This window comes from Panthera onca, chromosome D1 (genome assembly GCF_046562875.1).
Source record: "Panthera onca isolate mPanOnc1 chromosome D1, mPanOnc1 haplotype 2, whole genome shotgun sequence".
Lineage (NCBI taxonomy): Eukaryota > Metazoa > Chordata > Mammalia > Carnivora > Felidae > Panthera > Panthera onca.
In genome coordinates this window covers 86,016,955-86,043,935 of record NC_138348.1, presented here as the reverse complement: position 1 = coordinate 86,043,935, position 26,981 = coordinate 86,016,955, and the positions used below count along the sequence as shown (strand labels likewise).

The 26,981-nt window shown below is 39.5% G+C and overlaps 2 protein-coding genes across 11 annotated transcripts in view; one reads left to right on the top strand and one right to left on the bottom strand.

The window, feature by feature from the left end:
• The window catches only part of OPCML (opioid binding protein/cell adhesion molecule like), a 1,068,196-nt gene that overhangs the window by 200,246 nt on the left and 840,969 nt on the right, over window positions 1-26,981 (bottom strand). For 8 of the 9 annotated variants that reach the window (XM_060605265.3, XM_060605269.3, XM_060605271.3 and 5 more), the window contains one exon: window positions 17,732-17,964. In XM_060605265.3, the coding sequence (XP_060461248.3) occupies window positions 17,732-17,964 (233 nt within the window). Of the gene's footprint in view, window positions 1-17,731; window positions 17,965-19,522; window positions 19,643-26,981 lie in introns of all 9 variants that reach the window. The other variant, XM_060605274.3, reaches the window with a different exon arrangement.
• Window positions 2,952-25,975, top strand: LOC144612903 (uncharacterized). 2 transcript variants are annotated; one of them, XM_078432960.2, is made up of 6 exons: window positions 2,952-3,231; window positions 5,140-5,496; window positions 12,523-12,553; window positions 15,202-15,361; window positions 15,831-16,508; window positions 25,772-25,975. In XM_078432960.2, the coding sequence occupies exons 2-5, from the start codon at window positions 5,410-5,412 to the stop codon at window positions 15,907-15,909; spliced, it is 357 nt and encodes a 118-aa protein (XP_078289086.2). In that variant the 5' UTR covers window positions 2,952-3,231; window positions 5,140-5,409; the 3' UTR covers window positions 15,910-16,508; window positions 25,772-25,975. The 2 variants fall into 2 exon arrangements, with proteins under 2 accessions (XP_078289086.2, XP_078289085.2); XM_078432959.2 differs by having other exon boundaries at window positions 2,952-3,471.

Below are 26,981 nucleotides of genomic sequence, written 5' to 3'. Positions count from 1 at the left end.
TTTTCACTAATTGTTTTAGGAGGGTATATTCTGTCTTCCCTCAGGAATGAAAACCTCCTTGAACTCTTCCCCCATTTCTTTCCATAGTTCCTATCATATCATGAATATAAAAACATTCAATAAATGATTAAGTAGGTGAATTTGTTTTTTAAGAAGTGACTGGTGTCCAAGGGACAAAATCTTACCCAGACTACCTTGGAATTTTTAAGGTAAGACTAGACTGGTGGCTTAACAACTTACCTGCCACAATATTTCCCCAAATACATTTTTAATTACTACAAAAGAAAACTATAATTTATTTGTGACTATTGTCTTCCTGTTCATTGTTCTTGCTCCACACTAAAAATGTAAAAATAAGGACAAATTTTAGAATTCAAGTGGGGTTCATCTTAATTCTGTTCAAGCAAACATTACTGAGTGCTATTATCTACATTGCACATTTTAGGTGTTCAGGTTGACACAATCAATCTTTTGTTCCCCAAGGACAGAGTGTAAAAACCCCAAGGAAGGAGGTGTGGATATCATTGTAAAAGGCAGACTGATGATTTACATTATTTTATCCTTGGTGTTGTAGCAAAGCACTTAATGCAGAGATGACGCTTAACGTATTTCTCATTGAATATGCTTTCACTTAGTAGGTATTAAATATTTAGTGAACAAGCAGATAAAACAGTGGATAGACTACAATATAAATCTATCTGTGATTATAAAATATGTAACTCCAGGCATAAAAATCTAGGATTTCAGAGCAGGAATGGATTTCAAAGATCATATATTTCTCTCTTATTTTATACAGCAAGAAACATATGTAAGAAAGTTAATTCATATGCCTAAGACAGCACAAGTAATGGATGCTGAAGTAGTTTCTATGTCTTTTGACTCATCATACTATGTTCTTATAACCAAGTGATTATTTTCTACAAACCAGGCATTGGACCCTTGCATTAAAAAGATGCTGGCACCATAGCGGTACCTAAGGACGTTTTGTTACTCACAAGAAAGAAAATGGATCAGGGACCCAGTAAAGTTTTCAACACATGAAGAAAGAGCAGGTTGGTGGTCTGAAAGCTGATTTCTGCAGAGATATGCAGAATTTACTAGAAGAGAGGAGGGGAGCCTTGAGAACATAGGCCTTACTGAGAGCCACTCAGGCAGCTTGCCAGAGGGCATGCTATCAAAATGTGAGAGGCAGTCCCCTAACTCTTAAGCTAACTATGGACGAAATGACACTGGGGAGATGTGGATACAGAAGCAGGAGCCCAGCAGGGTGACTTCTGTACTTGGAGATGTCCCACTGACACTTGGGTCCAACCTTCATTACCATCAATAACACTCAGGCACCCTTCCTGTGGAATAGCAATGACTGCAGCTCCTCTCTCACCTAGTTGTGTTCTGTGGAACTGAAAGTTCCTGAATCCAAACAGAATCCTTTCCTGCCAGGAGCAGAACTTTGCATAATCATCATGTTTGCAGGCCAACTAAATGTAAATGTATGCAAATGTACTGGCAAAGTTGGCCTGGCCCTCAGGCTTTTGCGAAGAGGCTTTACCTGCTTGCAGAAGGTAAGTGAGCACTGCCTGCTTGGAGGGCAGAGGATTAAGGAAGAAGGAAGGGATGAAGGAATCAGTAGAAGAGGAAAGGGAACAATGGCACCTTCAAAAAGCAGTAGAATGAGGGAAGGAGATGTTAGCACAGGCCACAAGTAAGTGGGCAAGAATTGACTGAGCAACCAACCCCATTCACCTACCACCGGGACTGCTTTGATTCACAGTAGCTGCAGCCCAGGGAACATTTACTCTCTGAGACAGAAAATCACTGCAAGGGAATAGTTTCCGAGGAAAATGAGAGCATGTTCCAAATTGTATTATACCTAGAAATTATTTTCCCCTTCCTAAAGTCAGAGAAGTCTATAAAACCCTTCTTGCCATAGCCCAAATGGGCACTTTGTAGTTGATGTTGTTTCTGCTAGAAACCTTACCAGAACCTGTTCACACTGGCAGGGAAGCCCGGGAGGTACTCCACAGACTCCTGCAGTAGCAAGTAGGAATCAGAAAGAACTAGAGCAGGGGCACCTGGGTGGCTCGGTATGTTAAGCATCCTACTCCTGATTTCAGCTTAGGTCATGATCTCACGGTTTGTGAGTTTGATCCCTGTGTCAGGCTCTGAGCTGACAGTGTGGAGCCTGCTTAGGATTCTCTCCCTTATCTCTCTCTGTCCCCGCCTGCTCACAGGGTCTCTCTCTCGCTCAAAATAAATAAATAAACATTAAAAGAAGAAGAAAGAAAGAAAGGACTAGTGCAGGATACATTTAATAGATGAACTCTTGAGTGTCATGGAGGCTGAGCACTGAGGACACACTGAAAACCCACAGCAATTAGCATGTCATCTTTAGCCAAAGGAAATGAGCATTGTGGTGTAGGATGCTAAATCTCAGAGAGTGGTTTGGGCTCTGGAGAATGGAAGAAAGAATTAGGAGCCCCCAAATTACCACAAGATTAGAGACAGGCCCGGGCTGCAATGGAGATCAACACCGCCTTAACCAGTCTTGACTGAAGAATTCTTTTAAAGCCTATGGAGGAAGGAAGGATGTGTATTTACCACCTGACTCATACCACAGCTATCCCTGAATAATATGTGACTCATAGTTTATTTTTGCTTGTACACACATGCCAAAATCAATATTTTTCAGTTTCCCTCAACCAAATATTTTTACTTATCTTATCATTAAATACTTATTGATTGCTCATTACATGTCAGATATATTTAATAAGCATTTTTGAGCATCTAATCTATGTCAGGTCCTGTGCCACACATGGGAAGTAAAAATTTTTGTCCACAGGGAGGTGCAAACTTTGTCCCCATCATCACAGTGCTTATTCTTTGGTGGGGCAATCAGGTATGTAGCTCCATGGTTCCAGCCCAGTGTGACAGAACAATAGCCTGGGGCAGGGGGTGAAATTTAGAAGGTCTCAGATCCTGTAACAACTGCAGGGACACATAGGGGAAGCCCCTGAACTAAGCAGACACAAGTGAGATACAATGGGCTTCATGGGTGGAGACAGACAGAGAGGTGGTCCCCACCAGGCTGTGCCTTCTGTAACCAGCCAGGGAAATGGCACTGCCTAGTGAAGGCCCCTGAACCTGGAGACTTCTCTTGACACCATTTCTGGAAAGCTTCTAATGAGAAGTCAAGCTCCTCATTAACAGATTAGTTCTGTGCCTTCAGAGCAGGTTGGTGAGTGTACTCCCCAGGGCTTCTCATCTGCCAATTCCTAGTCAGCAGGTACCACCTGGACTGGACCCAGTCTGAGGGAAAGGCAGTCCATGGGGAGGCTCAAGTGACTTGTATTTGAAATGTCATCATCTCCTGCTCACAAATGTTCCTTAGGAGCACAATAGCCAAAACTCATCGAGGGCTCTGCTGTTGAAATGAAGATAGACCCAGAGGCACCAAGGCTTCTGATGATACTGGTGAGAGCCTGTCCTCCACCAGCTGGAGGGAGGGTACTGGGAGGCCCTACCTTCTCACCCCCACCTTCTCCCCCATCAAGGCTGTCACACCTTAACTTCTTACATGCCCCAAAGTGCTCTTACTCCAGGAATGTCTCATCTGAGGTGTTTCCACCCTCTGCCTGGCACTTTCTCAAAGAGAGTTTCCTTTGCAAGTTGCCTGAGTGCCTGCTGATTGATCCCTGGTCTCTCTCAGAGCTATCCTTGGGTGTCTTTTTAATGGCCTTACCTTAATTGCATTTTCCTGTTTGTGCCATGCAGTCAGCATGCAGTTTAATAAAAGATTTTCAAGCTGCTGTGCCCATTCTTCCCTCCCCACCTACATCTTATGTAGTAGAAGATTTTAAGCCTTATTTTTAAGGTGATTGATTTGGTGTGTTTTCCACTTTCCTTCCTGCTGTGGGGACATTTTGCCTCTATGTGTGATCATTTTTTTAAAAGCAACTTTGATTTTCCTGTCCCCTCACTTTCTACCCTGCTGTTGCAGAACCAAAGACTGGGAAGCTTTATTCCTCAAGGAGCTATTTTGCGTTTTCTGATTCTGTTATTGGTTGTTGGTGCTTTGGATTAGCTGTCGTCAGGGCTCAGGGCTTGTCATTCAACACTCACACAGTGAGTGTGTTAAAAGTGGGCATTTGAGGGGGGTAAGCTGGAGCCACGGACTTATTTTTTTAAACTGGAGCATAAACTTTTTATTTTATTTATTTTATTTTATTTTATTTTATTTTATTTTATTTCTTTTACTTTACTTTAAATTACATTACATTATATTATATTATATTACTTTTACTTTATTTTAATTTACTTTACTTTGGATGTGATGCAAAAAGGGGAATTAATTACAAATGAAGCTATTACAAATGAATACTATTTTGTATGTGGTAGTGAACCCTTAAAAGATGGAGTCTTCAGAAGGTATCCATGTTTTGCATTTCCTTATATAAGTCATATTTATGCAAGGATGGAAGGTTCTTAAGGAAAACACAGTCTTTGATGAAAGTTTTGATGATCAGTGATTTTTTTCTTTTTGGCTTCAAAGTTGTCTATTTTATCTCTTAATTTTCTCTCAATGAGTGTAACTATTGAGACATCACACACAAACATAGATTTATATATATTCAGAAGATGACATAATTCTATCATTATCCATAAAATCCAATATAATTTATTAAAACATAGGAGGCCAATGGGCTATATTTTTATGTGTTAAAACTGTATCAGGATGAATAGAGGGTAAGTTCTTAGTACTCCTGAATCACCCTTCCGTAATGCCTGTCATGCAAACCTAGAGGCATTTTTAGAAATTAACCTAGTATCCTAAAATACTTTTAATATTTTAAAATTTTAATATTTTCTTTGTACAAGATCTAGTAAAGTATGAAGTGCTATCCATTTAATGCACAACAGTCTTAAGAAGGAGGTTCAACAGTCTTTATTTCCCACAACTTACTGATGAAGGTACTGAAATTTAGGGTAATACTTTTAAGGTCACAAAACAAGCAGCCAAACCATAAGTTATGTTTTGCAGACCTCCTACCTCCAAGTAGCCTGGTGAGTGGGTTTCTTTTCTGTGTATGTTTTCATGAAGGTTTGGTTATCAACACTGCCTTTTCTGTTGGATTTCTCTAGGTCTTACAGCACTTTAGAAACGTAAACCCAACCATCAGTTGCCTGAGATGTGACCACTTCTCACTGTTGGTGTCTGGGGAACAGGAAGATGGTAGAAAGTAGGATTCAGAAACCTTGCCTGAGCCTGATGCTCCACATGAGTTGTTGCATCAGTTTCTCTCCGCCTCTTGCAGAGGACATGCTCAATGAGCTAAAGCAGAGTAGCAGACAAACAAGTGACAGCAGGCATTGTGGAGAGGCCATGGAGTGTCCTGGGAACCAATGTGAAGTATGAGTTGCACTGGAGAAGCCCACACGGAAAGCCTCAGGAACCAAAGGCAGCTGAGCTTGGCATATGGCGTCGCCACCTCCATAAGGGTAGGTATCTTCAGTATACTAGGTCTGGGCTCCCCTGTTTCCCTTTCTCTTGACCACTCTCCCCCTTCTCTGCTTCCTTTATTTACAAAGGCATCCACTATTTGCATCTTTGTGGCCCTCCTTTGACATCCTTGGGATCTTCTTCCATCTCTTCTCTTGTCGCCTTTTTCTTTCCTAAATATTCCTGGCCCAAGCCCCACTCCTTCTACCCTCCACTTCCATGGGCTACTTAAACTCCTATCCAGTGAAACAAGAGGTGTAACCCCCCCTCCTCCACATCCCTCTCTTTCAATTAGCTCAGTGTGATCTGTTTTGGAGAACTTTGTGCAAAGGAGAAAAGTTATGTGCGTGGGTGTTGTTAGTAGTAAATTAAGCATAAAATCTATATTCTGAACCAAAAATTGACTGTTAACTCTGTGTCAGAGGGAGACCACAGTTCTTGTCCTGGAGCAACTTGTGCCTTGGAAATGAAAAACGTCTGGACTGTTATTAGATCTTAGGCCACTGCGGGAGTTTTATAAAGCACTCTGCTCCATCCAGATTTCTCACTTGGCATTTCTGGGACACAGAGAATCTCTTCTGTCAAGCTACAAATTCATTTAAAATCTGTGCTTTCTCCCTGAAAAATTCTACTACCTAAAAGAGCCAATAACAATATGATAATTAATTATTATCTCTATTATAAGATAGAGCTTTTTCTTTTTTCAGCACTCACCTCAATTAAGGTGACATTCTGAATGCAGTATTTCTGTAGGTCTGTTAATCACAATTCACACATCAAATACAGGGAACTCCCCTCTGCTTTCAACTAATAAATAACACAATCATAAAACTCCAACTCCTGGAGGATACCCTTACTTGAGGATTTTAGATCAGCCAGGTACCTGTTATGTTGTTTTTGAGGGGGAAGAGTCTATCTGAACAGAAATTAAGAAGGAATTAAGAAGATATAAAGAGAATAGGAAGTGAGGAGAAGGAGAACTGTAAGAGAGGGTAAAATCTATTCCAACAATATCTTCTTCTAAAGCTGTTTATGATAAAAAGAGGATTAGGTAGCCTGTATTCCGGCTATATTGAATTAAATCCTAGGCCGCCTTCCTTAGGCACTCACAGCTCTGAGAACATCAATCCTGTCACGACAAAATAGCCCTTGGGAAAAGGAATCCTCCTGGCAGTGTGCCATCCTGCTCTTATAAACTGTTAACCGTGGTAATGAACCAATCCAAGAGACATATTAATAATGACATGAAGAGACACATTTATTGTTGATTGTTGAGATGGTGGCAGATTTATTGTGAGCTTGCCAGGAGGGAGGGCTTGGCCCAGCAATGGTGCAATTAAAAACAAATTGAATACAGGGACAAAGAATCAATAATCTAACAGGGCAACTTTTAGTCTGCAAAATACAAATATAAATTAATTGACCTGAACACAGTTGCTAACTGGTCATTAATGTCTGCTTGCTGGCCAATCACAAGACATCGCCCATCCCATTATGTTTATTGCATCAAGCTGGGTGCACACACTTTCAGCTCTGTCTGCCAGGGCTGCCCTCTGAGGCATCTTGTTTAGAGGTGATTTCCAACTCCACCAGAAGGAAGTGGTTATGTCAGATCTTTCCCCTTGAGCTCTGAATTCTGAAATTAAAAAAAATGTTTCACTAAGAACTCTATTCAATAGGAATATTTTCAGTGCCTACAGTGGACATCAATCCACCCTAAGCACAGGAAGGCAAAGGTAACAAATCCAAGGTGGATGCTGCTTTTTGTGATATGGTCTCTAATAACCTCCAAGATAGGATATTTTGCATTTATTTTTATGGATTAGAAACATTTAATATAAATGTGGTAACTGGTCATGCCAATTCAGATTGTGATTGCACCCATATAAAAAAAAATATGACATTAACTCTGGCCCTTGTCTTCAAGGAAATTATAATCTGGAGGTAGAAAAGAGTGAAATCCACCAATAGCTGAAATATAAAATAAAAATTTTCAGTTATCCTAAGAGAGTGTAGGTAAAATGGTATTAGAATTCCAAAGAAAGCCTTTGGCTTTGGATATTTAACAAATCTAAAATTGTACTGTCCAATATTATAGCCACTAGCATATGTGGCTATTTTTAATTAAATTAATTATAATTAAATAATACTAAAAAATTGGTTCATCGGTCCTACTAGCCACATCTCAAGTTCTCAATAGTCACCTATGGCTAATGGCTACCATGTTGGACAGTGCAAATATAGAACAATCCCATCATCACTGAAAGGGCTATTGGGCAGGTAAGAGGTCTATGGGACAGTGCTGCTTGAAAGGGTCTGCAGAATTTGGAATCTCAGAGAAAAGAACATTCAAGACAGATGGATGGTGTGAGAAATTGAAAAGCAGGCAGAGCACTGTGGGTAGGGGTTTTACAAAGACAAGTTTGCCTACATTGTGTGTAGGATACACAAATGGAATAACAGAAAGCAAGAGTGGAAAGTAGGCTTGGCTTTTAATTGTTTAGCAGTTGGAAAAGCGATCTAAGAGGGTTTGACTTTATCATCAATAGGGAGTCATTACAATCATAAGGAGGGGGGAGTGACATGATCAGATGTGTGCATCAGGAATGTTTAGACAATGGTGTTAAATTCAATTAAGAGGTGACAGAGACAGGATTGTGTAGCAATTACGATGTGACTGAAAAGTGGCTTGGGAGTAAGATTTTGCACTTTGATGGAACAGAAAGGAAGACAATAACTTTATTGGACATATCTGTTTTGATAGAGAAGAAAAAGAAAGAGAAGGGTCAAAGTTTATGCAAAAGTTTTGTACAAGGATGGTGTGTCTATGAATAGGAATATGAACTAAAAGAGGAAGAACAAGATTTTGAGCGAAGAAGGTTAAGTACAACATGGGACATGCAAAAATGCCTATGGATGTCCAATTTGAAGAGTTCAGGGACAGATCAGAAATTAGAGGATAGAATTATGGAAGCAATTCACAACCAGAAATATTGATTTAGCAGGATGATATAAACCTGATATTAACTTTGAGAAGGATGTTGTAATTACTAAGATAACTAGAAGGATAGAAAAAGATTTAAGGAAGAGAGACCCTAATTCTAGAGATATTAGACTGAAATCCTTTAACCAGAAATAACCTGGCAAGGAAAGTATGTGTATTGTAAATGAACTGCTGTGGCAGTCTGGCCTGCCTATATAAAAGGGATGGAATTGAGAGGAAGTTCCAAGTGGGGGTTTAGTGTGGGCTCTCCCTACAGACTGGACACAGCTGAAATCACAGGTCTTATCAGCTGGTGACCCAAGGCAAGCTTCTTAGCCTTCTGGACTATTTCCTTATTCAGAAAAGTAGGAAAATATATCCCACCTTCTGGGCTTAACTGGAAAATAGAATTGGACTATGTCTGTAAAATGACTGCCATACTAGGTACTCAGTGCATGATAGCCATGATTTATGATTATTAAAAAAAACCCTGTTTTACTTCACTACTATTACTTTTCAATTCCTATACCTATGGAGGAGAATTATTAGTGAGTAAATAGTCAAAGGCTTTTTGGTATCTTTATGAGAAGCCAAACTAGGATAAGTACAGAAGATAGTTATTTTTGCCAAGACACTGTGTGTGAGATAAAACTTGTTAACTAGGGACCCAACTCCAGGTTTCAGAACACAAGTCAGGCTCTCCAAATATGTGTACACACACTACATATAGGAAAATATCAGTATTCTGAATTTACATATTACTCTGTCTCTAAGCTATGACTAATCTTGTGGGTGGTGAAGTTTGAAATCTTATGTAGGATCCTGACTATATGAGAGCCATGATGAACTTTAATCTATTAGAATTTATGAACATTTAGTAATTTATCTTCTTCTAAAGTGTGATTGCTTCCTCTGCCCACAACAGTAAAGATCCTCTTGTATTTACTTGAGATATTGACAGACTAGCTTCTTAGGAAATGAGCTGAGCTCACCATGCAAATTGAGTAGAACATAACAGGCATTTCATTTTCTTCTCCATCTCCACATTAGTGATGATTTTGAGAACAGACTTTATGACTGTTCCATTTATTTAATTCACTTACTATATTACTATTATTATTATTATTATTTTAGATAAAGAGCATGAGTGGGGAGAGGGGAAAGGGGAAAGGGAAAGAGAGAATCTTAAGCAAGTTCCATGCTCAGTGTGGATCACAACTTGGGACTAAATCCCACGACTGTGAGATCATTCATGACCTGAGCCTAAATCAAGAGTCAGGAGCTCAACTGACTAAGCCAACTTGGTACCCCCTATTTCTTTAATTCCATTGAAAATAAGGCAGATGACAGCCCCAGGCCCTGGCACTTCTCTTTCTGGCTACTGTATATATCACTAGGTGCCAGGATTGGTAGCACCGTCTTAGATCATGTGTCTGTGCCTCAGTACAAGCCCACACATTTTAAAAGCCAGAAATCTCAAATGAAAATGTTGCCCCCTTGGCAGACAGGGTCATACCATCTCCAGCCCCGACAAAGTGTTCATCCAGTGTCTAATTTTGCTCAGGTCTCATTCACCATGGAAAATCCAACTCTTCCTATTCCTAGAACTCAAAGATTTTAAGCGTTACAAGAAAAATTGAGCATATACTCCCCCTCCCAGCCTTTTCTAGAGGGAGGCTAAACCTACATATTTTTTAAACATTTATTTATTTATGAGAAAGAGAGCAGACACATATGAGCAGGGGAGGGGCAGAGAGAGAGAGGGAGGCACAGATTCTGAAGCAGGCTCTGTGGTGTCAGCACAGAGCCCGGCATTGGGCTCAATCTCATGAACTGTGAGATCATAACCTGAGCCAAAATCAAGAGTAGGATGCTTAACCCACAGAGCCAACCAGGTGTCTTGGCTGAACATATATATTTAATGGAGGGTGGGACGGAATTCCACAGGCCAAAAAATAGCCATGAAGCCTGTGAAAACTGTGTGTACATGTATGCGTGACCATGAGTGGCTGTGTGTGTGTGTGTGTGTGTGTGCGTGTGCTGTGTGTGTTGTGTGTGTGATGATCTTAGCTTCTAAGCAGAGCAGAACAAAGTCCCATATTTCTCCTCACAAGGACAGGAGCAGAAACTTGATAAAAGGAGGTATGTTCTTTGTTACAAAATGTGTCTTGGACTGTGTTGTAGCCAACTACACATGATGTCACGAGAGGTGTAGCAACCTGGGAGACTAGGTGGAGTGAACATCAATCCAGCTCCAGCTACATGGCTGACAAAGTCAGATAACAGTTGAGTAACACAGTCTGAAGAAAGGGATAGAATCTTTGAATGGAGAGTGAGAGCATGGGCTTCATTCCAACCCTGAGGCAGAAGGAGACCAGGTCAAGTGTGAAGAAAGCCTGCGTGGGGATACCATTCTTGTGAAAGAAGGCTTTTGAGGTACCTTCCTCTATTGTATTCTGGGGGTATTCTGAGGGCAAGAACTTCATTCCTATCCCCTCTAAGTTGTAGTTGCCTTCTTAGTTTATCCAGTCCCTAAACTAAAAATGTTAGCATAGGGGCGCCTGCATGGCTCAGTCAGTTAAGCATCCAACTCTTGATTTTGGATCAGGTCATGATCTCACAGCTCTTGGGATCAAGCCTCATGTTGGGGCTCTTCACTGAATGTCTCTCTCTCCCTCCCTTGTTCATGCTGTCTGTCTCTCCCCGCCCCCAAATAAGTAAAATAATCTTTAAAGAAAAAAGAATGTTAGCATATATTACACTGTTGGATGTGGGTTATGGCGGCTTACAAATATCAGAGTGGAACAGGGAAGGAGAGGATGTCTTTCTTTTCCATCCTCTGAGCCACAACCACTGTGGGTGAGCAATGCTCAGAGTCACCACTAAAAATGGTGTGAGCAAGGGGACCTCAAATCTTAAGGTCTCTGAAGAAAATACAAATGAGAAAGAGGATAAGAGCAAACCTTTCTGACTTCCCCATCAATGCGTGAAGGAGGAAAAGCTGGGAAGTAGAGATGCCTGGCTATACAAAAATCCTCCAGAGAAATTACATTAATAAATCCTAAAATATAATAACTAGAAAGGACTTCCTTACCATTTCTTCAACACTTCCATTTTAAAATAGAGAAAATGAAGCCCAGAGAAAGTCTTCTAACTTATTTTGTACTATGGACTCTTTGGCCTGTGTGTTTTATTTGCACATGCACATAGAATTTGCAGCTTATAGACCCTTTCTCAGTATCTTATTTTCAAACGCAAAATATAATTTGCATAATATATAAGATCAAGGTATGCACATGTGTATCTGAATAAAATTAAGTACACTGACTTTTATTATTCACCCAAGGATAAGAAGCCAGGAAGGGAACCCTAAAAATACAGTCCTGGAAGTCAAGAGCAGTACTCAGGCTGGGGAGTGAGTTTTCTGATGCAGTCTTGTTCTTTTCTACTTTTCCACCCTGACTCTGTGAAGAACAAGTGTGATTATAATTTAAAATAGAGACTGAATAAATTAAATTTATTTCAGGTTGACTGGTTGCTTTTCTTTAGGCCCAAAATTACACATGTTAATTGAAATGACTGTAATATTTGGGAGAAGAGGAGAAAATAGCAGAAGAAAAGAGGTTGGTTACAAAGGAAAATCTGAAAATAGGTTGCTCCTTGGCACAACTGACTTGCAGGGCCTGCTTCCCCTGCCTGCTGCACATGCTCCCCCAGAGCCCTGCCCCACATCTGCTCCCCGGCCTCAGAGTCAGCCTTGCCACTCCACCCCAGCAAATCTCCTTGGTATCCACTCTTCTTAGCAGTACTTTAGAACTTTTTATATTTCTCTCACTAATAGTGACATTTACCTGTCCTTTTATTTAGCTATGAAGTAGCAGTCTGGTGTGTGAACATACTGGATCTAGAATCATATCATCTGGCATTTTTTATTAAGTGATGCTTTGCCACTTACTGGCCAGGGTAACTTGGACAAATGACTTCAACTCTGAATCTCAATTTCTTTTCTTGGAATATGGTAATTTTCTGTTTTGTCTCCCAGGGCTTTTGTGAAGAATTAATCAAAAGATTATGTAAGTAACATGTTTTTACTCTATTTTGATAGCTGTTTTCCAGACACAAATCTAGTGAAGAGAATTTAAAGCATTTAGTAGGTGCCATCATCTTTGGACAGTTTTAACCTCTCTAAGCCTCAGCTTCCTTATTTTTAAAATGTAAATCTGATGTAGACTTTGTAGGGTTAGTGTGAGGATCAACTGAGCTAAGGTTTATGCTTAATGTGCCCAATTCAGAAGTTGGCTGGTACTCAGCAGAATCTAGGACTGGACTGGTTCACAAATCAGACTTCTATAAACTCAACATTGGGTACCAACCAGTCTCACCTGAATTGACTCCAGGCTCAAAGACTCAAAGTGTTTTGCAGACACAAAAATTGCATGATGTTGCTGTGGAGTCTCAGATGTGAGAAATTCACATAGTTCGGCATTTCTGGCAATTTGCATAAAATTAGGCTGAGCAAGAGGAGTTTGTTCCATGAAAAGAAGTACCTGGTAGTAAACAGATTTCTGAACTAGCCAAGAAAGCAGACAGAAAATGTCAACATCCAGGGAGCAAAGAGCCAGCACATCTTCCTGCCGATCCATCCTGGACAAAGACTATGACCATGGTGACACCAGATATCCACAGAATTTCAGAGTGCTGAAGACTTCATGACAATTAGAATCACAATTAGATACTGGATTCTCAGAGGGGCCAGAGTTTTCAGTACTTACATAGGATAAAGAGGTAACATTTAAAACGTGTATCCCTGGAGTGATGAGCTACTAGTAAATTAATTATCTTCTTTGCTTCACTCAGCATCTCTATACCATTTGTTGTAGCTTTGGCATCCCACCCCCACTGCTAATTTTCTTCTTGAGCTTTGTCCTCAATTTCTGATGATACAATGTAATATCAGTAGCAGGGAAAAAAGGGGGGTGTGTGGAAAGAAAGGATAACTGAAAAATTCCCATGGATTTAAATTAGAGAAATAACCTCAGACATGGCTGGCAGGGGGGATGCTGGAGCATGCTGGAGAAACATTGATCTTGGAGTCATATGGCCATAGTTCAAGACCCAGCTCTGCTATTTACTCACAGGAGACCCTGGCTGCTCTCTTAACCTCCATGAACTGCAGTTATTTAATTTGCAAAACGAGGAGAACAGTCACTGCACTTCAGCCTCCCAGGGCTTGTTGTAAGGGTCAAATGAGACAAAGATTGTGACCAGTGCTGTAAAGTGCTAAATAAATGCATGTTATCCCTGGTATATCTCTTAGCTTGTCACACTGAAGACCCTTATCCCTCCAGGGAACTGTTCCCAATTACTGTCCATTCCAAGTTATCTGGACAGTGTCTGGCTCATTCCCCACCCCGATCTGCTTGCAAGGGGCTTTATGATCACTGCCTTCAGATGCCATTTCATTAGCTGTATCAATCTGTTCTTCCATTCATTTTACAAACATTTGCCGAATGCCTAGTATGCCTCTGACAGTGTACTATGTGCTGGGGTTGGATATAAATAAATTATGGTCTCTGTTGCTCTGTAGGAATAGTTAATTTCAGAAATCTTACCTACTGTCATGTTAATAGGTTCATAATGGATCTCAAATATACCTTTTCTGATCCTGAGCTACACCTTAGTTCTATAGCACATGTTTAATATTTGTGCTTTCCTTGTCCCTAAACCTAGCAAGACTAATGCTTTCCTATCCTAGAGGCCCAGGATCCTAATTCCATGATTATTAGCCATGCCATCGATATTTCCCCAAACTCAAAAATGGGAATGATATCCTTTTAATTCTTCCTCTTTTAAGGCATTAAGATTAATCCTCTCAATTTCCCTTGGACAATATCTTGAACCTTCTCCATTTCCACAGGTAGACATACAACCCACTCACATCACACATTGGGGTGACAGGAGTAACCTCCTCCCCAATACTTCTGCTTCTCTCTACTTCACTCCATCCCCAACAGAGCTGCCAGGTTGATTTTCCTACCTGACTAATCTGACTCCACAGCAACACCTCTCTCTTGCCCTGGATTTTCTTAATACCTAAGTATACAGTCTAGGTCACATTATCATACATATTCACATGGTGCTTTTTAAAATTATTCCCTCAGAGGTCAAGATGTGTCATGGGTATCAGTGATAGTATTTTAACGAATGCAGCTCTCTTGAAGAGGACTTGGAAACTAATGCTATCAGGTATGTGGCAAAGGCCACCTTATAAAACAGTAAAGGACAGGCTCTGAGGTTAGTGACAGAGCCTCTCTGAGTTCCTCACTTTGCGGCAACAGGGAGCAGCAAAGCCAGGGCCCCATGGGACTGCTCTCCCTTCTGCTAATGGCACTTGGTTGGCAGAGGTGACGAGATGCTAACATTCTCAAATGGACAGAAGATAAATCAACCTCTCTCTCTCTCTCTCTCTCTCTCTCTCTCTCTCTCTCTCTCTAAACAGACATGTTGCAGCTCGGAAATTTTTCAGTTTTTCTCATTGCAAAATCAATAACCATCAGCAGTTTGAAATTAAAGGCAAGATTAGGCCTCAGTTTTATACATGCCTTATTGTATTCCAAAAGCTTTCTACTCAGTCAGATAAATCTTCTTTAAGAGGATTAGGAAACTTTCATTATCTTTATCTAACCTGAACTAACACTAAGTCTGAAAAATTAATCTATAGACTGGACAAAAGCCGATAGCTGCTGGGAAGAAGGAGGACTCTTGGACTTCTTTCTAATTGAGCAGTGGGGTCTCTGCTTCCTCCCACTAGAAATTCAACTGGTCTCCAAAGAAAGAACAAGTCACCCATTGCTAACCAAGACAGAAGAGAATGCAGCTCTGTGAGTGCCTTCTTTTTACCTCTCAGTAAATGTAAAGGCCCATCTGCTAAGTGTTCAAGGGAAGGTTGTCTCCTCCCACCTCCACCCACCCTGATCTTTTGCATTGGATTTCACACCTCAGTTGTCCAGAGTTATAAGAGTCTCTTGGTCTGCAATGTGGAGACTGTGAGGAACTGACCTCTGAAACTGCAGTCACTCCATGGCTCTGCTCTCGCCTCTTCTTGGACTCTTGCTGACTCAAACCTATGAAGCCCACAGGGAAACACCACTGGGTTCCATATCCAGCCCAACGAATTGCTCCAAGGGCCTTATGAATCACATTATCCCTGAAGCTCTCCATCACTAGCACTTTATGGCCTGTATTGACTTTGACATGCTTACACAATCTGTCTTATTTCCTGAAAAGTGATAGCCTTGTTCTGTTTGAGTCTGTTTCTGTACAGTGCCTGACAGTTCTTTTTTATTTCAGTGCTGCATTTCCTGAATTTGAAGATAACTTTGCTGTCAAGGCCATGAAGGTGCCATGGAGGCGTCACTTCCAATGCTGAGAATTTCAGCTCCTCTGGAACTAAGCCCAGGTGGCAGGCGGGGTAGTGAGAACTCACACCCCCTTGTTTTCTGCACCCCCAGAAACTTTCAACAGACATTCCAGCTCATCTCAGATAACTGATCTCACCAAGTGCCTCCACCATCCTCTGAGAAGAAGCATCAGACATGACAGCTGCCTTTATCTCCAGATGGCAGGCCGTCTTGTAGTTCCAAAGCAGTGATCATCACCAAGCCATACCCCTGGGTGGGACATGAGTGGAGAATGGAAACAGCAGAGTGTACAGACATCTGTGGTATGCAGGCCAATGTGGGTGTCTGAAAGCACTTGGGGATGAGACAAGGGCTTGGAGGCTGAACTGAGGCTGGGCTTCAAGCAATATGGCAGCACCCAGGGCCTGGTGGAAAAGAAAGCTGCAGCAGAATGATTTCTGATCCAGCACAATGCCATTACAAATGTCCCAAGAACCAGAGACCTGGATGTTAAGCTAGCAAAGAGCTGTTTCAGCCAAAAGAAAGAATGGCCACCCTGATTTTTACAAGTGAATGAAGTGTGAAAAGACACTAACCCCTATTCAAACTCTCCATGAAACCAACTGATGTGAGTAAAGTATTTTTTTTTTTTAGTAAAGTAGGGGTGAAAACATCCACATTATCTAAGCCAGGATGCAGCAAACATTTCATAAACTGAAAACAATTCGTCAAATATACTACATATGGGAATTGATAAAAGGCACTTTTTAAAGTCTGAATCACACACAGGGACTCTTTCTGAGATTTCAGTGTACAGCTCCAAGAGGTAAGTATAGGAGACTCTGAGAAAGGTCCACCCAAGTCTCTCATTTGGTGGAGGAAGGCTGTGTCACTGGGGGATGGCCAGTAGTATCCTTAGTACTTCATTGTTACCATGAGTCAACACCTGAGATAAATTACTTTACATAGAAATGGTGGGGCAGAGGGGTGATGTTAGTTGGGGGTAGTTCAAAATAAGTTAATTTGTATTGTTTCCTTGTTTTAAAATCGCTCCCAAATTCTCATAGCTGCTATTTGAATGTGCTTTTAATTCCTAATATTTAATAGTTAATATCTGGGATTCTGACATTTCTTCAGCCTTAGTTTTTTTCCTACAATGTGAAATTCTAATGAAAAACTATTGTACAATATGTTTGGGTATCCTGACACAGATTTTTAAAGAGAGAATGAGAGGGGATGTTAAGGAAAACCTCCCCTTTTTAAAAATTATATGGATGTATTTCTGACATAGACCTGGAGATAGCATTTTGCCTAGTATCCCTCTTAATATACACTCCATTGTGAGGCTAACGGGATGCACAGACCCAGCCACCATGCTGGGTTGTACTCGAATGCAGAATCCAGAACCCCTTCTGGAATATGCACACCCAACAACCATGCAAAACTAGTCACAAGTCATATAACATCAAATCAGTGTTAACCTTTTATTATGAAATAATCCTGTGAAAGATAATTAAAAGGCACAGAGAGTAATACCACCTCTATTTTTTAGTGTTTCTTGCCCTACTTTAGAGTGCTAAGTAACTTAAGAAAGCTCAACAAGCACATGCCAAACAACTTATTAACAAGAACAGAAGGACCAAAGGTACAATTGAGAGACTGTGAAGATATGCAGTACTTAGTCAAGAATTCAGCAGATGGGAAGGAATCCAGAACATACACTCAGTCTCTGGGTTCCACAGAGGAAAATGTTTCTCATGTCTTCACACAAGAATAGAAGCAAAGACTGAGATAATGTTTCCCTTCCATCATCGACAGGTCCACCAAGCCCCGAATCCAGCTGTAACTCACCTTGCACTATGAGGTGGACCCGGGAAGTTTTCGGGTGGTTGTCTGTTTGCACAGAGCAGGTGTATGGGCCCTCATCATACACATCCACGTTCTGGATCATGATGCTGTATTGGGTTGGTGTGTTGACCAGGATGATAACACGAGGGTCTATGGACCACTTGTCATTCCCAGCATAGAGGATGGTGCTGCGGTTTAGCCAGGCCACGCGGGTGACTCGGTCATCTATGGTACACCTGTGAGGGAGGAGGGTGGGGAGTGGAGATGGAGGACATTGGGGGAGGGGAGGGGAGTAGGGGAGGGAAACATTGAGGAATGGAGGTGGGGAAAGGGAGAAGAGAGTGTTGAGAGGCTGTGTCATAAATGTGGTTGCTGTATTCTGAGGAGTAAATGGAACAAAATAGCCCCATGCTAAAAGGAAACAATCAATTATTGATGAAACTTCCTAAGTATAGGGTAACAGTGGCCTGAATTATCCTGAAGAACTGATGATACAAAATCGTTTCTATTTGATTTAGGAGCATATTATGTGAAGATCTTTGTCATATATTTGCTTTCCATCTTATTTTTCCCCCCAGGCTTATATGAAAATTAATTTATATTTCTTGAGCACATTTACCACCTTGTGGGAGACATGGCCCAGGGGCATAGAGGCAAGAAAGTGGATCAGTATTTCAAGTAGGTCACAGATAATCTACAAAGCAAATACCTAACTTGTTAGTCAAAAATTGGACATATTTACCACCAGCCCTCCCTGGTACTGATAATCTCCTTTTACCCCTAAGCTACGCAAATTCTGCAAATTATAATTTATAACATGGATTGATAAAATTCACCTTAGAAAGCCATCAATTTTTAGGAAGTCCTGGCTGCCTCTGAAGATGTCAGCAGAGGTAAGAAGAAAATGATCAGAGTCCCTCTTCCCTCCTACTGCCACCCCCTACCCACCCCCAGCCCAGAAAACAAAGTGGCTGATGTCACATGGGTTATCATTATGGTAAAAAGCTAATCTCAAAAAAAAAAAAAAAAAGCTAACCTCTACTTCCTCAACCTCGCACATACTCAACAATTGGAAGCTATGAATGTAAGTGGAATTTGTTGTTTGGTATGAATGACTTGCAGGGTATTAGGTTTAACGAAGAAATATTTATGCCTGGTGGTCAGAAGGAAAATTCGCATATGTTCCCCAGGATTTTACAATCTATTGAAAGAAAATGGAACAGAATCCCTTGAAAATGTGGGCTTGCAAAGAAGAGTGTGTTTCAAGGGCCCCAGGTATATGCCCACCTGCCACTCACCCCTCTAGTCTAAACCTGAGTTGCGGTATCTGGGCAAATAGTGAGGTCCAGTTATAGCTGTGCGATTCCCATAAGATGTCCCAGCAAACAGGTCTGAGGCCCACCTTCTGGGCACAAGGAACATCAATCCAGCACCTCCAGATGAGAAGACAAAGCAAACAAACAAAAAAAAAACACTGCCTCATCTCACCAAATCTGATCCCATTTTGACTGAAAGCAGAGATCTTTCTACAAGGCTCAGGAGACAAGAACACCAAAGACACTGACAATGGAAGAGAGAGCATGAACTTTTGGACATGCTGTTTTCCCTTAGCAAAATGGCCAGCCAGACACAGCCTGAATGGCCTCGGGAGCAGAACAATACTGGAGCACTAAAATGACAGCTTCTGTTGAAAGAGGAAAATGCTCTGTCTAGCAAAGTACTCTCCCTGGTTGGTAGGACACATAGAAATAATACTAGCTTCCAATCACAGAAGTCTTTGTATGTACAGGTCACCTGTCATTCAGCAGGTTCCGGCAGCTTTGAGTTAGGGGTGGGGTGATAATTAGATGCTTTCACAGGACGGCAGGAAGAAACCTTTCTCTTCTAAATTTTCTTTATTTGCTGTTTTTCAAACTACAAAAATAAAATAACCATATTTAAATGTGTGAACAAATGAGGTCCTTAATTTGGTAACACTCTTGTTACCTCTCCTTCTACATCTCACTTTTTACATACACATATTCACATAAATAAAGACTGTGTTGATTTATTTACCTGAAATAGAATTATACTCTAATATTCCTATGAAGCTTTTTTTTTGGGAACTTTATCACAGGTATCCCTTAACGCCAGTAGTTATAGATCTATTTTTGTATTTTTTTTTTGAGAGACAGAAAGCAGGAGTGGGGGAGAGGGGAAGAGGGAAAGGGAGAGAGAATCTCAAGCAAGCTCCATGCTCAGGATGAAGCCAGACACAGGGCATAATCCCACAGCCCTGGGATCATGAGCTGAGCCACAATCAAGAATCAGATACTCAGCTGACAGCTATCCAGGTGCCCCTACTTTTGTAATTGTTTCTAAGTAAGTCTAAGATCAGCAAGATGAGTTTTGGAGGCTCAACCACATTTAAAATTAGATAGTAATAATTCAAGTATCACTGACTCTTTGCCACCTTCACAGGTGTGTCATAGTGATAAAAAAAAAAAAAAAAATTGAATGTATGCAGTTTCCTTCATATCCTGGGACCCTAGCTTCACTCTGCAGTTTGTCCTTCTGCAGCAACTTTCCATTTCCCTAATGCAAACTGAAAAGCTCTTAATGGACCTTGCACTCTACCCTTTCAACAGCATTTCTTAGGGGAAAAAAAGAACAAAAAAGATAAACACATTCATTCACTTTCAGTTGAAAATGATTGATGAAGTTTCCTGTGCAACCTTTCTTTATAATAGCTGTGTTTTCATAAACACCAAATTTCTATTTGAATAACTTCTAACAATAAAGTTCTAATTGTTCAGTGCCAGGAACTGTCAAGCCTGGAAGTGGATGGTAAACTCAGAGTAAAGGGAGTCACATTCTAGTCCCCAGAACCACACAAACCCAAGTGACAAAGTGCAAACAAATATTCTTGCTTTTATTTTGGTCAATTATGTAACCTCTCAAAAATTTTAAGTTGATATATATATTTAACTTTTTAAATTTATTTTTGAGAGGGCACAAGTCAGGGAGGGACAGAGAGAGAGGGACAGAGGATCTAAACTGGGCTCAGCTCTGACAGCAGCAAGCACAATGTGAAGCTTGAACTCATGAACCACGAGATTATGATCTGAGTAGAAGTTGAACGCTGAACCAACTGAGCCACCCAGATGCCCCTAAGTCATATAATTTTTAAAATTTAAGTTAAAAGGATGCACTTCTGGCCTGTGGAGAATATTCACAATTTTAAAATTAAAATGTCACAATATTCCTTTATATATGTATTTATATCTATATCTATATCTATATCTATATCTATATACACACACATATTTTCAATAAAATTTAAATGCAATACTGATTTGATTATCTAGTTTCAAAATCATGAAAAAGTTCCTTATTGGTCATAAAATGTGAATTGTTCCTTTTTAAAACTTGAACTTGTGTTTCCAATATATGTCTTCTGCAGGATTTTGTCTTGATGTAATCTTTCATACTTAAAAACCTTTTATTGATAAGCTACCAGATTTATTTGCAAATATATATAGAGAGATGGAAATTGAAATTTCTTATATGTTCTATAATCATAAAGCTCTGAGTAATGCTATTTTCTTTTAAAATTAGTTATTATAAGGACAATATTGATAAAACAACATAAATATATTGTTCATCTTATTAAGTAATAATTAAACATAAAAAGTAAACTTTTGCTGGATATAGAGTACTTAATGGGGTAGATGAGGTTTTTTAAAATTACTTTGAGGGGTGCATGGGTGGCTCAGTAGGTAGAGTGTCTGACTCTTGATTTCAACTCAGGTCATGGTTCCATGGTTAGTGAGTTTGAGCCCCGAATTAGGCGCCATGCTATCAGCCCAGAGTCTGCTTGGGATACTCTGTCTCCCTCTCCCTTTGCTCCTCCCTGCTCGCATGATCTCTCTCTCTCTCTCTCTCTCTCAAAATAAATAAACTGAAACAAAATAAATAAAAATAAAATCATACCTTGAATAAATAACCTTACTGCTAGAATAAGATAGAGCTCAGGACTGATTCAACTTCTATTTTTGTTTGAGAGAAACCTAGTTCACATAAGCGAGGGAGAATCTTGTATAGCAGTGCCACTCAATTCTTTGAACCTCTTCCAAGATATGTGCCAAAAATCACACAGAAATATAGCTTCAAAAATTATTTTAATGATCTCACAGCTGACAATTCAATTAGTTCCTCCTTCAGCTTTTTTTAAAGCAATGAATTGAAAAATACCTGACTTGCAAAGGGCTTTGTAACTCAGTATTAAATTCATTTAATTTCACAATATCTGGACAGTATATTGTTAACATTTTACCAGGCTTTATCAAATGACTATTAAAGATGTATTTCTCTTTTACTTAGAAGGACCTTGTTTAACCCAATACACCCAGAAAGGTGGGTAAAATTGAATGCTGTTTATTTTAATATGCCAAATCACATTGTTCTCTACCAGAAAATGTCTCTTTCTCTAATTACAAGATAGAGAAGATATGTGCTTTGCTATGATGTCTTTGTCCTTTCCCTTCATTACACCTATGCTTTACTTTGGTGGGATTCTCCTTCAAGAGTGATTTTTTTTTTTTTTTTTTAATAGTCGGATGATGGTGACAAATAAAGGTAAATTATTTCCTGGACAATTTATAAAAATGGGAACAGTCAAAAGGATCACTAGAATTACAATTCAATCTCAGTGCCTTTCTTAGGCAGATTGATTTAGGAAATCTGAGATCTTGAATGTATCCTCTTAAGTGCATGGAACCAGTACAAATTACCAGGAGTCTTGCAGGGACTGACTTTGAAACAGGTCAGTCCAAATCTATTCTCCATGGGCAAAACAGACTCTCAGTGCCCTGCCACACATACCTTGGGAAGCCTTGTGCACTCCTTGGGTAGATATACCCCAGACAGATACCCACAGCCCAATTTACCTGCTGTCAAACCTGGGTTTCATTAGCAGGCATGGACAGGGGCAAATAGAGTGGAGTAACTGGATAAATCTATCTCTCCGAATGGGGCAGAGACCATTCATTGAGTCTGTACAGTACTAGAACCTAAAGAATGATAAAGTCACTTGTGAGAATGATGATGTTGTTTGAGGGAAAAGAAGGAGACAACAGGGAACAGCAGGAAGAAGAGCTCAGAGAATAACTTTTTAAAAAATGCTTAAGTGTTCTTACAAACCTGGCTCCTTCCTTGATGTTTACGGCTGTGTTGAACTCTCATTTATAGGAAGCACATGGAGGAGAATTTTTTATGTTAAATAAGGGCATCCAAGAGGAAAATCAAGAAACATGAATGATAACCTTCTAATTTCTTGAAAACTCTTTTAGGTCTCTAAAATTCTTACCCTTAAGCAAATCTTATCTAGTGGCCCTTCATAAGGTAGAATTCATTACAACTCAATGGTAATGTCTCAAATTACATAGTGCTTATTGGTGCCTAGCACAGTTAAGAACTTTCCATATATTAAATAATCTGATCCTCATAACTACCCTTTGAGACATGCTTTATTATTATCATACTTTACAGATCACAAAACCGAGATGCAGAGAGGTTCAGGACTCTGAACAGCTGGTACAACCAGCGTAGAGAATTTACACCTATTCAGCCTTGTGTAGAATTTCTGCACTTAAGGGCTGTTGGCTTCTCCTTAAAAAGAAAGTGTTTGTGGCTCAAGACTCAAAGTAATAAGACCAGGAGGAGTTCATTGGTATTATCCAGTTTCCCACAAATTTATGGTATTCAGTTTTTAATTTTAGCATTTAATTTTCTCATAAAATAGCTTAGGAGAACAGGAAAGATATTTGGAAATGACTTTTGTACATTGTTAAACCACCTCTAGCTATTTGTGAAGAGTGGAAATACTCAGAAATGGCAAAGAAATGCCAAAAGCTATTGGAGGAAAGGAATTTTGCAGGCAAAGTTGTCATTTTCAATTCCACTAAACATGGGACATGCGGTTAAGATGCAGGGTCATTTTGTTTTGTTTTTAAGGAAGAAGTGCAGATAGAAGAAATCCATGCTTTCAGGCAGTGGTTCTCAAACTTCACTGTGCATCAGATTCACCCTGAGAGTTCTTTAAAACACAGATTGTGGAGCCCAACTCCCAAGTTCTTCTGATTTAGTGTGTTCAAAGTGGGGCTGAGAATATGTATTTTAAAGTTCCCAGGTGAGGCCATTGATACTGGTCTGAAGACTCTGACAACCACTGCCTTTAAGAAATCAGACAAGAGACAAGTTGGAATTCAATCAAAATAAAATCTTCCTGAAAAGTGAAATTAGGTAGCTTTAAGGTTTTTGTTTGTGTTCTTTAGGTCTGCTTTTGTTTTTATATTTTGCCTCTGAAAATACAAAAAAAAAACCACCGTGATTCACATAACAGATATTTAATCAATATCTAAGGTACACTAGACAATATTCCAGGAGCTGAGAATGCTGGCTGGCAAACAGGCAAAGGTCATGATCCTTGAGGCTATGTCCAGTGAGACAAAGAAAGCATATAAGTAAATAAGCATATTAGTTTTGGAGGATGACAAGTGGTGAATGCAAAGCAGGTTAAGGAATGGTGAGTGCCATGGGGACTGGGAGCATATTTGAGACAGAGGGGTTAGTAAATGCCACCTGGGGCTTGTATATTAGATGCTGAAAGTTTTACAACCTTACATCTGAATGCAGTACAGTGCATGTATAAAAATAATGTGTACTTAAAAATAAAAGTCACATCTCAATTATATACACAGATAGGTGTAGGAGCATCTAGATAACATGGATACCTAGAGCATGACTATTTAATTATTACAAGTATTTTGAACCAGTCTCACGAAGAGTGCCTCTCTTGTATGGATAACTCTGTAGATGCTAGTATTCAAAAAATTGAAAACTCGCATTTTGAGAAACTAAAGTTTATCAGAAAATGTCTTTATATTTCCACCCTTGTTATTGGGATAATACCTAAAATACATTGCATGCCTCTCTGCTTTAATAAGTAGACAGTAGTGAATAGAGTGAATAACCTCTAATACAGACTCATCATTTTAAACTTCCACTCTCTTTGGAATGCAATGTTAATAGAGAAGATCCTGGACTTCTTCATAGAATTACAACACTGGATTTAATTATTTATACACTTATTTTCTGGGGCTGTAAATACCACATGGATAAGAATCATGTCAGTGGTCTTCATTTTTTAACACCAAACCTCCCACAGCGGATCTGGTATCTATTATAGGTGACCAGTACATATTTATAATGATGGAAAGGTGTAAGGCAATGTTTTTCAAACTGATGTCAAAATACCCTACAAAGATTATAGTGGGGTTCAGTCAGTTGAGTATCCGACTTCGGCTCATGTCATGATCTCCCAGTTCTTGAGTTCAAGCCCCGCATCCAGCTCTGTGCTGACAGCTCAGAGCAAGAAGCCTGCTTCATGTTCTGTGTGTGTGTGTGTGTGTGTGTGTGTGTGTGTGTGTGTGTCTGCCCCTCCCCCACTCAGGCTCTGTCTCTCAAAAATTATTAAACATTAAAAAAAAGAAAGACATAAAAAAGCCCACAAAGATTATAAATAATGATATGTTGCAATGAGAGTAGATCTTGTATCTTCTCACCACAACTAAGACAGGCTAATCATGTGATGAGATGGCATTGTTAGCTTTTGCTGGGTGGTAGTCATTTGCAATATATAAATTCATCAAATCAACATGTTGTACGCTTCAAACCTAAAAATGTTATATGTCGGTTATATCTCAGTAAAGCTCAAAAAAAAAAAAAAAGAACCTACATAAGATGAAGTAGATGTCCTTGGAGATATTATGTGTGTGACTCTGTAAGTTATGTACACACACAAACACACACACACACACTCACAGAACCCATGGGATTTTTACTTGTGTATTTTTTTAATCTAGTGTTTTTATTTGTAAAATATTCTTTAAAAATATAATATATACATATTCTGGATGTTTTATGACTACAATTAGATTTAAATGTTCAGACTTGTGTCTATTATTACAATAGCATAAAAGAGTATGTATTCTGTTGTTTCAGACTAATGAAAAAATACAGAGGTGGACTTAAGGTTCAGCAGTACATTTCTCCCAAGGAACGCTGAATGATCCCAGGGTCCACTATAGTAATGAAGGTTCTCAAAAGTTGGAATGAAGCCATGTGGAAAGAGAACTCTGTTGTCATATGGCACAGACCAAAGCTAAAAGTGATGCTCTGGCAGCAGTCAGGACCATATTCACATTGCAACTTGGAAATTAATTTTAATAAAATATCATCTGCTCCATTAAATTAATGTTGTTAATTTTAGTGGTTACCTATGTGTATGATTTAAAACCAGATTTTAGAGTCATGTAAGTCTATAAAGGTTAAGGGATTTATACCTAGTTTTATGATTTTATGCATAAAATGTTTTTTTTTAAATAATGTTGCAACTGGGAAATCCTGAAATCTTGTTTTTGTCCACCCTTGCCCCTGCCTTCAAAAGGGCCTTCTAGAGAGTATTCAATTTAGAAATGCTGATAAAGGTGATAGAGTTGAATGTTAAAGCCCAATATGCATTTTCCTTGAATTTTCTTTTTATATTTACCTATGATATTAATTTTTTTGTTTCTGCTTTTGAATGTCTTTGTCCTTTTTCATAAATTGAGTTAATTGAATTTCAGTTAAGAACTTTACATGTATCAAAACATATTAATAATACCAGTTTGAAAAATGAGAGGAAGAAGATCTTGTTTTAGAGAATTCAAAGACCAATAATAAATGAATTTTTTAAAAGAGAGGAGAGGAGGCAAACCAAAATGAAATATTTGCAGCTCAATTCCCAAGGTATTCTAAATTGCACATAGCTGTTCTCCTGGGAAGCTTTAACTACTCAGTTATTTCCTGAGTTACAAATATAGCCAACTCTAGAGCATCAACAAGGACCCTAAATTATGTAAAGGAAATCTTTATGATTCAGATAGTTGAAAATTCAATGAAAGTAATAACTCTGCTAAAGCTAATATTTGCTAATAAGGTATTGGTGGAGAATATATATGAGAGCTTCTGTGGAAGATTTGGTGAGGGGGTGGAATAGAGCTACTTAGAGAAGGTCCAGTATGGAAATATTTCAGTCCAGCACAAGACTGACTTCAAAGGCTGACAGATACATGACACCTGCAGATTGTTTCTAATTGGAAGATGGTGCCACACTAACAGTGGCTGGATTTGGGGAGTTATATTAAATACACAGAAATACATGTGTCAGTTT